We start from the raw sequence: 15,118 nt of genomic DNA, 5'->3' as shown, positions 1-15,118 counted from the left end.
TATTCTTTTATTTTGGCTCTAAGCGCTCGTTGCTGTGGTGTTTCTGCTCCGCTCTTCCCAGAGATCACCTGTCAATCAAACAGTGTGTCCAGCACTGCAACGTCTTTTTCCTGTTTCCAGTTTTCTGTTGATGCAGTTTGAGTTTCTGTAGGTTTTCTCTTTTCTTTGTCTGTTCAGCCATGGTGGCTATCACTGCTCATGCTAACTACTTCTTCTATTTACAACCTACCAGACACCAAGTGTTTCGAACAGCAAATGTAAAAGCTTTCATGAACTGACTATAGGTTGAATCACAACATTGTGCCAATGGACAGGCTGTAGCTTTATGGTCTTTGACATGGCATTAGCATGATTAGGAATTAAATTCAAAATCAACACAAAGGTCTTACTTGATGTCACTCTCCTGAACCCGCTCCTCGTCCAGATCTTCGATGAACTTCTCCCCCTTCATCCAGTAGATGAGCGGACTGACGTCGCCGCTGTATCCGAAGAACGCTCTGCACGTCAGGTTGACAGGGCTTCCTGTGGGAGACAGGAAACAGGATATGAGGTAACAGAGGGTGAAGAACCTGACAAGTCTGGTGACCAGCACCAACTGCACCAACACATCTGTGTGTGTCAATTGTGCAACACACATGACACAAAATATGTTGCTGTTAATGTGTTGAAAAGTAACACAAGATATGTTCTGGCTAGACAAGAAACCTCCTTTAAATGTGATCAACAAGATAAAACTGGATGAGAAGTATGGAAACTGATGGAAGCTGTATCACTGAAAAAAAAAAAGTTAAAATCCTGTTTACTTTCTGCTCTGACCGCAGACTCCGCTACCATCAATTTTCTGCTCAAGTCATCTATTTTGCATGATTGTCTGCACCGGTTCTCACAACTCAGCGACTACCGACCTCGGAGGCATTGTGTGTTGTCTACAAAGTCCAGACAGAGCCGTCCCATGAAACACAAATGTTGCTGGCAATCACTTCCGTTATTCCAAGTCTGATTCACTCCGGTATTATGGAGGAGCTGTAGCCTTGTGCTTTTTGCGATGCCATTAACGGTCCCACAAAAAGAAATGTACTTTATAAAAACAAACAAAAACAAACACTATTTTCTCCCCAGATTATTTCAGCACCATCTCAGCGGCATTCATTAGACTAGGGGTGTGAGTTTGAACTTGTGTTTACCCGCCCTGTACAAGGGCCAGCTCCAAAACATGGCCCAAACAGCTAAAGAGGAAAAAAAAAAAAAAAAAAAATCAATAAGTCTGCACATGTACTTTTTTCCTTTGCCCCTCAGGTGGTGGATGGAGAAAGCAATGTAGGTGGGTGATACATTGGAGAAAGTCTGGCGATATCTGATACTGCATCAAGCACCGGCCTTCAACACCCAGACTTACATGCACATCACTTTATTGAACTCGTTCGCTTTCAAACACTTCGTGCTTTGAGGTAAATTTTTAACCTTCAACAGCTCCACAACAGCCTCCTCAACTCTGTCAATTGCATTCTCCTCCTCGCCGGTTTCTTGCTCTCCAGAGGCGCCATTTTAAACCATCCCAAACCCTTTAGAATTCCCTCATGGCCTCTTAAACTTTGGAACGCTCTCTTGAACCGCTCTTTAACAGCGACTGCTCAACGCTACCGCAACTTCATAAAAAGCTCTCGCGCTCTTCGGGAGTTCCCTCCGCTGTCAGACCTTTCTTTCAAAATTCAATCACAAGTAGCATGGGGGAAGTGCATCTGAAATTTTAAAAACACAAAACACAAAAAATAGATATTTGCACTTTTAATCAATTCACACGGCCTTTGTGAAACGCTCAATTCGTAATGATTTCTCACTTTCCCCTGTAGAACTTACACTAAGCAACTGTCCAAATTGCACATAATTCACTCAGTTGTACTTGAATTCTTGTGAAGACTGGGGGATGCTGTATGCCCTTGCGGCTCCTATTAACTAGACTGTGATTAAATGATGCAAAACCATAACCTTCTTTCCACAACCTACACAGATGCTATTTGTAGCACACAGCTTCCAGTGTGTGTGTGATGAGAAAATAAAGGGTGATTACACATTGCCAACAGAGGTCAACGCTATGGTGCAGCGGCTTGGTTGCTCACCCATTCACTGGTATAGAATTCCATTTTTTTTTCACATGCTGTTCAAGTCTTACACAAGAACCTGGACAAAGAGCTGTTATTCAGTTATCAAGTGGATAACTTGCACTTGGTACTGGAAACCTATGGCTGTCTAAATGGCTGTTGGATGAGGAGCAAAATGATAGCCCTAACATTTTGGGCGAGGTTGATGCTTTTACATTTCGTAGGCATTTTGAATCTAGAGAGAGAGCAACAAAGAGAGAAACAGACAGAGCAAAAGCAAGTGCGAAGAGTGGAAGAGGACTGAGAGAGAGAGAGGGAGAGAGAGAGAGAGAGGGGAAATGTTATGGGCTATCTATCTTTCAGTGGGAGGCAGTGGGTATGAGGCAATGTGATGTACAGATAGGCTTCCTGGTCTGATCGGGAGACCGACAACGTCAGTGCACTGGAGGGGTAAGAAAACACATCTCAACAGACAGTTGCCCCCCCCCTCCCCCTCCTCTTTCTCTCTCTCTCCCCGTCTCTCTCTCCATCCACAGGGGTTTTTCCTCTCTGCTCAGCGCATATCCTGTGTGACTGGAGAGAGATAAACCCTTTTAAAGCTCTCTTTCTCTCTGGGTTCGGTCGCATTTTGTGCCTCTGCTTCCTCCCTCTCTCCCTCTCTCTCTCTCTCTCTGTCTCTACCTCTCCCCCCCCTCTCTCTCTGTCAGGAGGCCTCGGATTATAGACCTCTCATTCTTCTTTCACACGTATCACACGCACGCCGCAGCCTGTAACAAGCCCAAGAGTGTGTGGCCCGCGCGGCGACGGGCTCACCGGGAGGAGAAAAAATAAAAAAACACACACGCCATCAAAGCCCGGGAATGGGTCTGATCCATAAAAAAAAAAAAAAGCCGCCGCTGATCAAGAAGGCGCCACCGGTTTTGCGTTTCGGGAAGGCAAAGAGGTGATTCAGCATCTCTTCATTAGCGCTCCGTGCTCATCGGCCCCGTGGCGAGGACTCAGAAGTCTGTGAGATGGGAGATAACTGCGGCGTATAATTGGGTACTTGCTAGTTCAAAGATAATAGGGATTTTATTTTACCAAGGCCCGCTCTAATTTGGCCCTCTAGCGCAGTCTAGCGCGGTCAGAAGATAGCCAAAGCATGGCGGGGGGAAATCTGTTTTTGGGGACTAAAAAAGGTCCTGAGTTGGCGGACGGTTTTTGCATTTTGTCCCGCAGCTCGACAAAAATATTGGCCACAGTCGAGAGATAAGGCTTGTGTGTGTGTGTGTGTGTGTGTGTGTGTGTGTGTGTGTGTGTGTGTGGTCCAGGAAACTCTGTAAACATGGACAGATTCTGACACTTCCAAACACACACACACACACACACACACACACACACAGTACTGTACTTTCCAATTCCACTAGGGGTCTCTGTGGAGCTACAGAGCAGGAGGGCCAGTGTGCATGAGGGGTACAAAAAAAAAACCCACAACAACAACAAAAAAAAAAACCAAACACACCATTTTTGACAGGTGCAGGCAACAGTAAAAGGAAACACGGTTCTTTTTGTGTGCCACCTTTGATGTCAAGAGGCTTCACCCATGGATCCGAACAGCGTGTTGTGTTGTAGCATTGACAGCTCCACTGCTGTGCTGACAACAGTGTGCGGTGTCACTCGCGGAGGCTGATTCCGAGGGGCTTTTTCATGCATATTGCCGGGCAAGGCCCTCCCTTTTTCTTACAGCGGCGTGCTAATTTGTACTCGCTTTAATGCAAGCGCGTCTGCCGCAGACACAACAGCTGAGGCTGCACCGGCTGCACAGACAGGCCAAGGTTGCGCGGATGCATGCTCACTTTGGCGACTGCATGAACAGAAGGGCAGGGATAGACAGATACAAGCACACACACACACACACACACACACACACACACACACACACAGATTCTAGGACACAGGGGAACACATTCAAATCCCAACCTCTGGCCTTGGTCAGGGGGGTAAAATGAGTCTTAATGCGATTGTCTCCCTCTCCCTCTGCCGCGCTCCTCTCTCTTATCTCCTTGCGCCCTTCCAGAGCATCTCTTAGTCACAGTGATGGGAGGACGGAGACGACAGCACAGACTCCTATGGCTAAACAGACAGACTGGGAGCTATAAAACCATGAAACATCACGAACTAGGAGACAGACGGAGACAAAGTGAGCGTGAGCGAGAGACATAGGGAAACACAGAGAGACTGTGAGAGAGGGCATATGTGCATGTCAGTGCAGATGCGTGAGAAAGAGCGAGAGAGAGAGAGAGAGAGAGAGAGAGAGAGAGAGAGAGAGAGAGAGAGAGAGAGAGAAATCAAATACATGGGAAAGAGCAAACCATTCTTCACGGAGAATTGAAAGCTTTCCCACAGAGTGAATAGAGCACCGTATCGGCCTTTGTGCGCCGAAGATTACACAGATTACAGATCACTACATCCACATGCGGTACATGCACCGTCCATGTCGAGTTAATCTGCCGACACTCCCCATTCAGATCCAAACAATCCCGCTCTTGAGTGGGGAAGCCTTTTTTTTTTTTTGCTTTTAACAGCCTTGAATAAATTAAGCCCTGCAGCGAGCACCCATAACACTTCAGAGAGGAGAGAGACTAAGTTTACTAACTTTTGCAGACTTTTTTGGAAGGGGATTTGCAATCCGAACAGCAAAAAGGACACAGATAGCTTCCTGTTTATTGTTTGTGGTGAGACGGGGAGCAATTTAGTAGCTGGCAATTAAAGCCAAATAATAATGGGGTAGCAAATGAAAAGAGTCATCGAACATGTGCTGGGTGTGTGTGCGCATTCCATTAGTGGTTGTTATTTTTTTCCCTGTTCTGTATTGACACCACACTGTATAGATGTGTGTGTGTGTGTGTGTGTGAGCTACATGCACATGCTCTTACAGTCTGTGTTACTGGAGGTCATATGGGGCACTGTCTACTCACTGTATGTATGATATGTGTGCATATACTGGCATGTATACAATCAGTGTGTGCATGCGGCTTGTCTACAGTACAACATTGAACTGAATATTTAAAGCTGCACTAGGCAAGATTTCTGTGCAAAAACATAATTGTCTTATGCTGCAACAGAGAATAGCATCACATCTCCACTGATTGGGACACTGGCGATTTTCCCTATTTGCTCTGGTTAATTTCTGGTGTCAGGTATGGTCACTGGTGGGAAGTCTTCTCGGACCAAACAGCAACTTACGAGCGAAATACAAACTGTCTCCTAAAACGAAGTGAGAGCTCCATCCAAAGAAAGCTGGACTCACCAACGATGGTTGAACTCCTTCATCTCCACCAGCCACTAAGAAGATATTTAGGTGTGAGCAGTGGCAGTTTACTGGCGTCACATTACATGATTTCTGGGTAATGAAGTACTTCAAACTTTCAAAAATTGAAACAGTTATCTCTTGTCGCCACATGGAGCTGCTGAAGAGCAAAGTTGCCTAGTGCAGATTTAACTGACTGCATTGGGGAAATAATGTTTGCTCCCAGCAAACATGAAAAACACAATACACATGAGAACAGTTACATGTAACAAAAAGGCATCAGTCTGGACCAGTGCTCACTGACCTTTCCAAGGCCAAGATCACTTCCAAAACCAAGATGGAGGGCATGATGTACCTCACAAAACTCAGATTCAACTCCATTCCTTCATTATTCTGCATTTCAATATATATAGCTAAAACAAAACATTACATTCACCTGAATTTATCAAGATATTTGTTCAATTTCCTGTAGCTTTAGCCTTTTGAGGCACAAGCAAAACCTCCTCATCAAACATCACAACGAGAGTCACTGCCGATCTTCTGTCGTCGGCTGAAAACTCATCTTTTCTCTCCTTGTCCCTTCTGAATGTTATCCCTTCTCCTCCGCTAATTGCTCTTTAATCACTTCACTCCCTCTTTAGCTCTTATTCTACTTCTTATCCTATCATTTATCTTATCCCTCTTACATGATGGTACTGCAGTCTCAGGAATATTGTAAGGGTACTAAGACCTTTGCATCCCTTACTATTGGCTTCTTGTAGTTCTGGTGATCTGGGAATTTAAGCTACTGTTGCACTGTAGCTCTGGCTAAAATGTGATGTAATTTAATTTGGATATTTTGCTGGTTTTGTTTAATGCAACAGCCTGGGATCTAATTGAAAGGTCTTAAAGATCGACCTGTAGCTTGCGATCGACGGATAGGGAGCGTTGGTCTGGACTGAGTAAAAGCTCTGGAATTGAATCAGTGGAGAATCTAATTGTAGATGGTGAAAGGGGTTTCCCATATTCAGTGGAGCAACTGGGCAGCATGAGGCTATTCCTGCAAACACTCTGATAGACCCTGAATGAAGGTGGTCATTATTGTCTGTAACAGTCGATGTTTTCTTCTTTATCATGCTTTGTGTCACAACCTCCGGGGAGTGCAGGGTTACACTGGCAATGGAGGCGCTTAATTGCGACGGCTGGGTACGGACTCAGATCCTCGTTGCCAGATGTGGCGGCCTAATTGTCTTTCTGTTCAGTATTCACATTGCCTCGTTTATTACTGCCCGCGCCTTCCCAATCACACATTTTAAGGTGGCCATTGACTGGGCTGTGTTCGGTATTCATTTAGCTGCGTCCCCTCGCGTATGGCCAGTCTCCTGTTATTCATACTTTTCCATTGCACCTCATTATCGCTAAGCTGGCAAACTGCTGCTGTTAGTCCCCTTAATTAATGCGGGTATAGCAGATATCAGGAGACACAATGCAATGTCTAAACTGTTGTTTCCTCCGCGTTTTACAAGCATGTCAACATGTGGCAATCACAATGGGTAATGCTGTCAACGCTGTGTTGTGATATTACAATTTTCTGTCAATTTATTGCATGATGAAGTGTTCTGTGTTACTTTTGCTGGGGACATACTGGCAATCAAATGCAATCAAATAGGGTATCAATGCTGAATATTATAGTGGAGTGGGGAAGGAGAAGCATAGGGGATGGGCGAATAACAAGATAGACCAATTCAACCAAGCCTTGTGGAACAGAGCATGACATTTGCAAAGATCAACACCCACTCTTGCATTGATGTTCTCATAATGCAATGTTCTTAAGCACAATAGCGGTGCTTATTATTGCCGCCCAATCCACCATAGAATCATTACCAATGTGAAACCTTGCGCCGAACAATATTGCTTATAATCTCTCATGGAGAAGTCACAGTTGGATTCTGCTAATGAAAAGCTCATTAGGCATTAATGAAACACTTAAAGGGTACTTCAGAAAACATTAAACAAATGTCATGTTGAATGGAGGAAACAAGGTTATGCGACAATTAGAAAAGCAGCAGATGATGATGGTGCTTGCCATGTCAACTTTTAAACAGATGCTTTTCTTGCTAATGGCTTTGTGGAGCATTGTGTTTGTGTTTATGTGCTGGGTGGATGGAGGCTTTATTGGGCGTTTTTTCTGCTGAATTACACACTTTCAACTTTCTTAGTCAGGCCTCTCTCCCATCTTGTCGCTGATGCAAATACCTACACTCGCATAGGCCACCATCGTGTCTTGCATGGCAGCACCACTCCATTCTTTGTTTTAGCCTTGTGCCCAGAAGAAGGAGAGATGTTTGGCATAAGCTATTGTCAGGTGGGAGTAATGGCAGTGTTGGGATTTCTTCATCTATCACAGTAATCGAGGGTGGCAAAACTAGGGAGTTTATGGATGTCGTCATGTGTCTAATTTAGCCTGTGTTTGTTCGCTGCTGTATCAATGTAGGACACCGAGGCCAGCGGGTGGGCAGGATATAAAGGAGCAAGTTTTGAGCTCTGGTGAGGGAAAGGGGAAAAACAAACATGGAGTTCACCATCTGCCAACTCCAGAACAGACATAGAAATCATTATTCCCACTTGACGGGTCCTGTCAGTTAGAATGATACATACCAGAACTTCCATGAGAAAGAGTTAACTAGAAACTTTGCCGAAATACCACTCTTCCTGCCCAGCCTGCTTCTCAGTCTGAAATGCTGATGCTGCTGTTAACTGAGTATTAAAAAAGCTTCACTCACAGTAAGAGGGGAGGGATTGGATACCAACGGGGCCTGAGCACTCACTGGGCTTTGGCGCGGGACTAGGCAGGGAGAGAAGGGACTCCTGTCGGGCTTAGCTCAGTACGACGAGGCCACCTAGAGAATCCCTGAGCAGCGCCATGCGGTTTAGCTACTGATGCGAGGCTAGAGAGCCGGGAAAAATGGAAAATTTGGTGGGGGAGAAGGGAGAGGGAGAGAGATAGACAATGAGAGAAAGAAAAAGACCGATGGCACTAAATAGCAGGTTCCTCGAGGCCTTGCTGGGTCACCTTTGAAGCATGCCCACACTCCCAACAACTGCATTTCCTAGCTGAAACTCCCTATGGTTAGATACCCAGCTAGAGACCTTGGTCTCAAATTAGCCTCAGTGAATCTTCTCTTAACGATTGTCCAGGGAATCTGCTAAACTATTCTCTCATCCCGCTGTTCATGTTACAGTACTTTCTCCCAGTGTGCTGCATGATTGCAAAATAAATCTACACCTGTGAAGTGGAAGTTCTCTGGACAAAAATTCTCAGCCCGGATCCAGCCTCGCTTGTATTCGCTTGCTAATTATGGGACCATTGAAATGCTGCGACTCGTGGCGGTGGCACAGTTGTCTATGGTGCTCATGAATCCATCAGTGAAGAGAAATTATATTTTAATCGTCAGTCGAGCTCATTCCTGACTGACAGTTACAGTAGTATAGACTAGCTTTATGGGTACATGCAAACACAGGCTAAAGGCATCGAGCCCTAAAAATGGCGCTTCCATTGGAGGTTGACTCTTCTGCCCAGAAATTTATGCTGGATTTGTGCAACTTGGATTCTGCAGAGGCAGCCACCCTTCACATCAGATGGTTCTTAGTGACATCCATTCAACATATTCAACATGCACCTCATCAGCTACTATCCCTCACATGTTCTGGGGTTCACCAAAGCATCGATTGGATGTTCCTTGTTGGAGCAGAGTGGCCTGCGTCACGTAAGCCGTCGGTGAAAAGAAACTAGTCCCTAAACGGTCGAGTGGAGCCAGCTCACCAGCCAAGATCAAGACAGCTTACTGTGCTCAGTGGGCGAGAGAGAGAGAGAGAGAGAGAGAGAGAGAGAGAGAGAGAGAGAGCTGTGAGTAGAGAGGAAGGGAGCGCTACTACATCCATACCCTCTCCTGGGGAGTCCATGTAATGAAAACAGGACACAGCAGAGTGGCTGGGACCCTGGGTGCTTTTCCCAGGGTTTCGGGGGGCATTGTGCTGGAGATCAGCGGCGCACGTGAGACGAATGAACAAGGAAGTCTGGGCGCCGACCTAACTGAGGCACCGACGTGAAATGAATGAGTGGGACAGGTTTGAAAAGCTTGAGGCAAAGATGTTGCAACTTATCCCCTCAAATCCAACTGTGGGATGAAGGAGGGGGGCTGGATCGGGAGGGGGGGATGGAGATCAACGTCTCCCATCTCTCTGGAGGGAGGTGGGGGATGGATGGCTTGGGAGTAGTGGAGAGCCCATTGACGTAGCTTGACTGCGGCGCTGGGATTGCATGTACTGTATGTACTGCTGACATGTTCTCTCAAAAGTACAGAGATGTCGGAAAGTCGATATCGGCCCTTCAAGCCGGAATTTCAAGGCAGAAATCCTGAAGTTTCGGCGATGCAGTTGTCTGCTGTCCAATCAACATGGCAGCATACACTCAACTCTACACAGCATTATGACTAATTATAACTTATAAGTACTTATAACATGTTTAGAATCCTCAAAATACACTTAAAATCAAATTTCAGCATTGCATGAGCTTAAATCTATCAAATGGTTAAACACATAAATTTGAAATGTAAAGTCACACTTGCAGTTGCTAACTAGCTAGCTAATGTTGCCAAATATGACTGACATAACATTAGCTGTTGCAGTATTTTACGTTGGGCAATAACACTCATTGGCGTCCATGTTTCTTCTGTGGTTGAACCACTGGAATGCACAGATTGTACTTCCAACTTAGAATGAAACACAGCATTACTGCATCTCACACTTCAGTTTCTTTTTCTCCTTCTCTTCTTCCTCTTTCCCTACTTTTATATATACATTCTATCTCTTTACTCTCCTCTTATTCATCTCTGATCCTTTCAATCCCCATGTCTCTGCCTCTCCTTTACTCTCTCTCTCTCTCTCACGCTCTCTGTCTCTCATGCCTTGCAATGTTTCTTGGGAGGGTTTTGTGCATAAACAGGTTTCCATAATGAGTGCAGATGCAGGACAGTGACAGACAATAGGAGCGTATGACAGAGGGGCCAGAGGGGAGGAGAGACTCTGCAGGAAGGACGCTGAGGAAAAGGTTAAAGCTCTGGTGAGACCAGGCATCATCTACACCGTTTCCTGCTGGTTTCTCCCTGTCCGTCATGTTCTCAGAAAAACACAGTGTGAGATCTGTGTGTTTGTTGTTTGTGTGTGTGTGTGTGTGTGTGTGTGGGAGTGAATGCATGTGTGTGTTTGTGGCATTATGGAGCATACGCAGAGTAATGGCAAACCCTGGAAAGGATTTGTATTCTCTATGTTTCTTGTTCTCGCAATTTGTGTGAACATATGGAAATACATTCACATGTTTAAAAAGGTCATGGGGGAGAAGTTGGGCCACTTGGGTAAAACTGCAATGCTCCAGATATGAAGACACAATAGAAACTGTATGTCTGATAAACACGCCATGGCGAGAGAACGTGTTTAAAAACCCTTCATGTATCCATCTGGAAGAATTACCATAAGAAGATTGACGTGAGCATCTGGGGACGACAAAATGTCAGCGTGACATGAAAGATCTGCTGCAAATCGCTGCAGAAGAGGCAAAGAGAACGCTCCTCGGGGAACTGACATGACTGCTTGAATGGTACATTTGCAAAATAAAGGATTTTAATGTTGTAAGGTCGGGGAGGTCATCGGGACGTGATTGTTGAATGTCAGATCGCCATCAGAATAATATCGGAGCGCTCTTGTTGAATGACTACCTAGAGCAAATAACCTTTGAGGCATACTCTCCAATGCCCTGGATTATAGGAAAATCACGTTAACGCTAGTCTTACAGAATAAACCCTCTAAATCCATAACTCACCCTCCGAGAATTCAGACATACATCTCAGCTTAGACTGTGGAAAATCAAACTGATTTGCTAGTTCCCACCCACGACTCATTCAGTATATTATCCTTATTAACCACTTTAGATTGTCCCTTCAGGGCTTCTGTAGTCTGACCATACAAGCGCTCTCCCCCTCTCTTCCGAGGATTGTGCTGCAAGAATTGGCCAATGACGGCAGAGACAGGAATCGCAATACAGACACAGATATTGGAATTGAGCAATGAGATGTGATATTTTTACCCGCTAAGGATAAGCCATATGTGTGCTTATAAATCATGAAAATATGACCCCAATTTCTTCTAATCTTGTTATGCTGCTGAAGACGTTACTTGGCGAAACGTGGTTTGCTTTTAATGTATTGAATAAAGCACTGCTGCGCTGAGGCTAAGAGCACGCCGTGACTCCCTCCAATTTAAAGTTCTACTTCATCACGGCTAGCGTCGCGCTAATCCAAGAGTGTTTTCTCTCTCATCCTCTGCACCAGACTGAGGAAACATGAGCCAGGCTGCTCACTGCCTTGATATCTGTGAGGTTTGGTATTCACCGGCACCCAGCCATCGCTTTATAAACCTGGCTGTTCCCTTCTAAAGGTGATATTTGTCTAACTGTCCCGTCCTCCTCGCACACAGCGCAGTATGGGGACCTATTCGGCTTTATAGTGCAGCTTTACTGTATGTGCGCGCCGGTTTTTGCCCGCCGGAGTTTTTAGAATTCAGATAACCTCGCGCTTCTGAAGAAACGTCTTAAAACCGCCGGGCACTTAAAGCCCCTCGCCATCCATTTAATTAAAAACAATACAATAAATTACGAGCAATGCTATCGAGATGGGGAGGGGGAGGGGGGGAAAGAGGAAGTAACTGGAAGCAAGCTAAATTATGACCTTACGGCGGAAAACATTTTAGGGGTGGGGGGAGGGGGATCATGGCGCGCGCATAAATATAAGCCTAGAAGTACTGATCTGTCAATCATGCGGCGCTCCCAGAATGCAACACCGGGGGACTGAGAACTGGAACAAGCCCGTATTTCATGTGCTGCCCTGAATGAAAAAAATGCAAATTCCTGCATGTATGATGTATGAGAAACAATGGCGTTTCTCAACGTAAGCGGATTGACACGCTGAAATACTGTCACAGCCACAGACGACTCGTGACCTTTCCCTGATAACATTACACGATATTAGAAGTAGAATAAGTAGGGAATGATGTAGATGCAGTTCTAATTCTATGTGACTGGAAAATCACCCCTGCAGTGCCTGGAACAGTCCAATAACAGTTTTTAACCGCAGTGAGCAACTCTCGCGGATGAGGCACCGTGAAGCGATCTGCATTCATCGCCCCAAAACCCTTTATCACTGTTTGCAGCCACAGCATTTCCCGACTGAAATAGATTGACAAACATCTGTTATAATCTGTAAACCAGCAGGCACATTATAAGCTTTTGGGCTTACGTTCGTTACATCCACTGTTGTACTAGTAGCTCCGCGGTGGAGACTTAAGCAGCACTCCCAAATCCACCGTGTGATCGGTGTTGAGCGATAATCCCCAGACTATCTCAAATATCAGCAGGATTTCCAATAAAATCATAAATAGTATAATGATGTATCACATGCGCTGTTGAAACCCACGTAATCAGCTCAGATGAGGCCTTGAGGGAGGAATAAAATGAGTCAAAAAGTTGACTAGACTATTTGCTGGACTTAATAGGAAAAATGTGTTAAAATGTGTTAAGGTTAAAATAAGAGTGATGAGGGTTTGGGAATAATTCAATACCCTCACAAGTATGATGGCAAAAGTGTGTGCATGTGTGTGTGTGTGTGTGTGTGTGTGTGTGTGTGTGTGTAGTGACCAGAGACGGAACAAGAAGGCAGAATCTGTGCGACAATGTGAGTGATGGAGCGTTTACACGATTACACTAGTCTGTTTTGCCTGGAGTACCTGTCTATCCAGACTGCCACCGTTGCGTAAGTCGTTGCGTGTGTGCTTATTTATTTGTGTGTGTGTGTGTGTGTGTGTGTGTGTGTGTGTGTGTGTATGGCATCAGGAAGGGAGGGGAGCTTGCATGAGACGCATACAGATGAGTTCCCAGCATGCTCTGATCAAATTACACTATCAACTCTCTCTCTCTCTCGCTGCCTGTCTTTCAGTCAATCTCCCCTCTTGCCCCCTCCTTGCTTGCTCCCCCCCCCTCTCTCCCTCTCTCTCTCTCTCTCTCTCTGCAGGTAAACGACCCCACTATTCCAGTGAGTGATGCTTTCGTCCGGCGGCTGCCACAGTATTTGAATTCCTAATGACTGGAGCGCCTCGCCCCGGCCACAAGATAGCTGTCAGACGCACCTTGATGTGTCTGAGCAGGTTGCAACTTCCTCAGACGGACCCGTGGTTCGAGTTATATAGAGAAAGGAGAGGCAAAATTGTGAGACAAAGGAAGAGAGAGAGAGAAAAAGAGAGAGATAGGCTTTGCCATAACTTTTCTCTGAGAGAGAGGTGGGGGAGGGAGAGATAGAGCAAGAGAGAGAGAGACTGAGATAAAGAGATGGATCGATAGAGAGAGAAAGACAGAGTGAGAGAAGAAAGAGACTGCGAAAAACAGAGATTAAGCTTCCTAAACCAGTCTAATACAGTATCTGTAATATCAGCCAGCGTGGCGGTACTGATGTGCAGAGTAGAGGTGGAGTCCTGCTGGGTCTCTTCTCGTGCGGCACCCTGGGATACCGGAGGGCTGTTTGGGCACCGGCAGACGGGAGGCCGCCCTGAATGCCGATTGGCTCAAAGCAGGGCCCGGACACCGCGTCTGGGTCAAGCGTTTTCCGAGGTGAGGCGCAGCAGGGCCGATTGACCCGGGGGCCGGCAGAGTGGAGCGGAGGCAGAGATGAGATGGAGTGAGAGCAGAGGGGCAAAGGAAATAGTCACAGCTGCTCCTGTTGCTGTACTGCGAGTAGTTCTTTTAAAATGCAGAGTGATATATAGAGATCATAAATAACAAGGTCCCCAAAGACAATCTACAGGATTTAATTGCATTACAGGACGGAACCTAATTGCATTCGCCTTGTATAATTTGCAAGGTAAAGCAAAGCTTTCTCAAATAAATGTCTAAACACAAAAATTCCCAATATGCTGGGTGTTTCAAAAGTAGGAATACAATTTTTCATAACAATAATGAAATACAAAGCTGCATAGCTTTAGTCTTTTTCAACTTATTTAGTCATTTTAAGAAAATAATTCAACATTCATTAGTCTGTAAATAATAGGTGTACCCGGAAACAAGAAAAATACTTAATAATGTGTATAACAGAGGTATATAACAATGTATAGCCACTTGTGAAACAACCAATATCAGATATTGGTACTGGACAGTAGCCTTACAAAACAAAATATCTTAAATATCTTACAATATCTATATAGTATTACAGCATAACATATTGCTGCAGAGCTCCAGCACACTACCAATAATAAATAGGATTTGGAACAAGCAGCACCTTTGAAGACATCAAAGGACACTGTACAAGCAAAGCAAATCAAGGGGCTAAAATAGCAACGTGAAACGCTGCTCAGCTGCATTGCTGTGAGGCCGGGGGTGTGGGGGGTGGGGGGAGGGGGTGGGGTTAATCTGAGGCTGGCTAGTGAGGCAGTAATGCCAGGGCTCATGGGGAATTACTGGGGAGATTTGGAGGAAATCTGCTGGCAGCAATTTCCCTGTCGCTTTTATTAGCCTAGATGTGCAATATGCTGCTGGCCGCTTTAATATGACAGGGTACGTCTTGATTTCTTTTTTTTTTTTTTTGCCCCCCACACACATGCTAGATGGTGATTCGAGGGGGGTGATGCACAGGAAGGTACGAATACATGTCAG

The 15,118-nt window shown here is 45.4% G+C and overlaps 1 protein-coding gene across 1 annotated transcript in view; it reads right to left on the bottom strand.

Moving 5' to 3' along the window:
* LOC139664674 (interleukin-1 receptor accessory protein-like 1) overlaps positions 1–517 on the bottom strand; it is a 34,324-nt gene extending 33,807 nt beyond the window's left edge. Inside the window, exon 1 of the mRNA XM_071543596.1 lies at positions 390–517. Coding sequence (XP_071399697.1) covers positions 390–451 — 62 coding nt within the window. The 5' untranslated portion in view covers positions 452–517. The remainder of the gene's footprint in view (positions 1–389) is intronic.
* Between the last annotated feature and the right edge of the window lie 14,601 nt (positions 518–15,118).

Source organism: Centroberyx affinis, unplaced genomic scaffold (genome assembly GCF_046629955.1).
Source record: "Centroberyx affinis isolate AG114_WGS23_722 - 3 ecotype Tasmania unplaced genomic scaffold, CSIRO-AGI_Caff_v1 ptg004353l_1, whole genome shotgun sequence".
Taxonomy (NCBI): domain Eukaryota; kingdom Metazoa; phylum Chordata; class Actinopteri; order Beryciformes; family Berycidae; genus Centroberyx; species Centroberyx affinis.
Note: the sequence above shows the minus strand (reverse complement) of the source record. Positions and strands in the feature narration are given on the sequence as shown.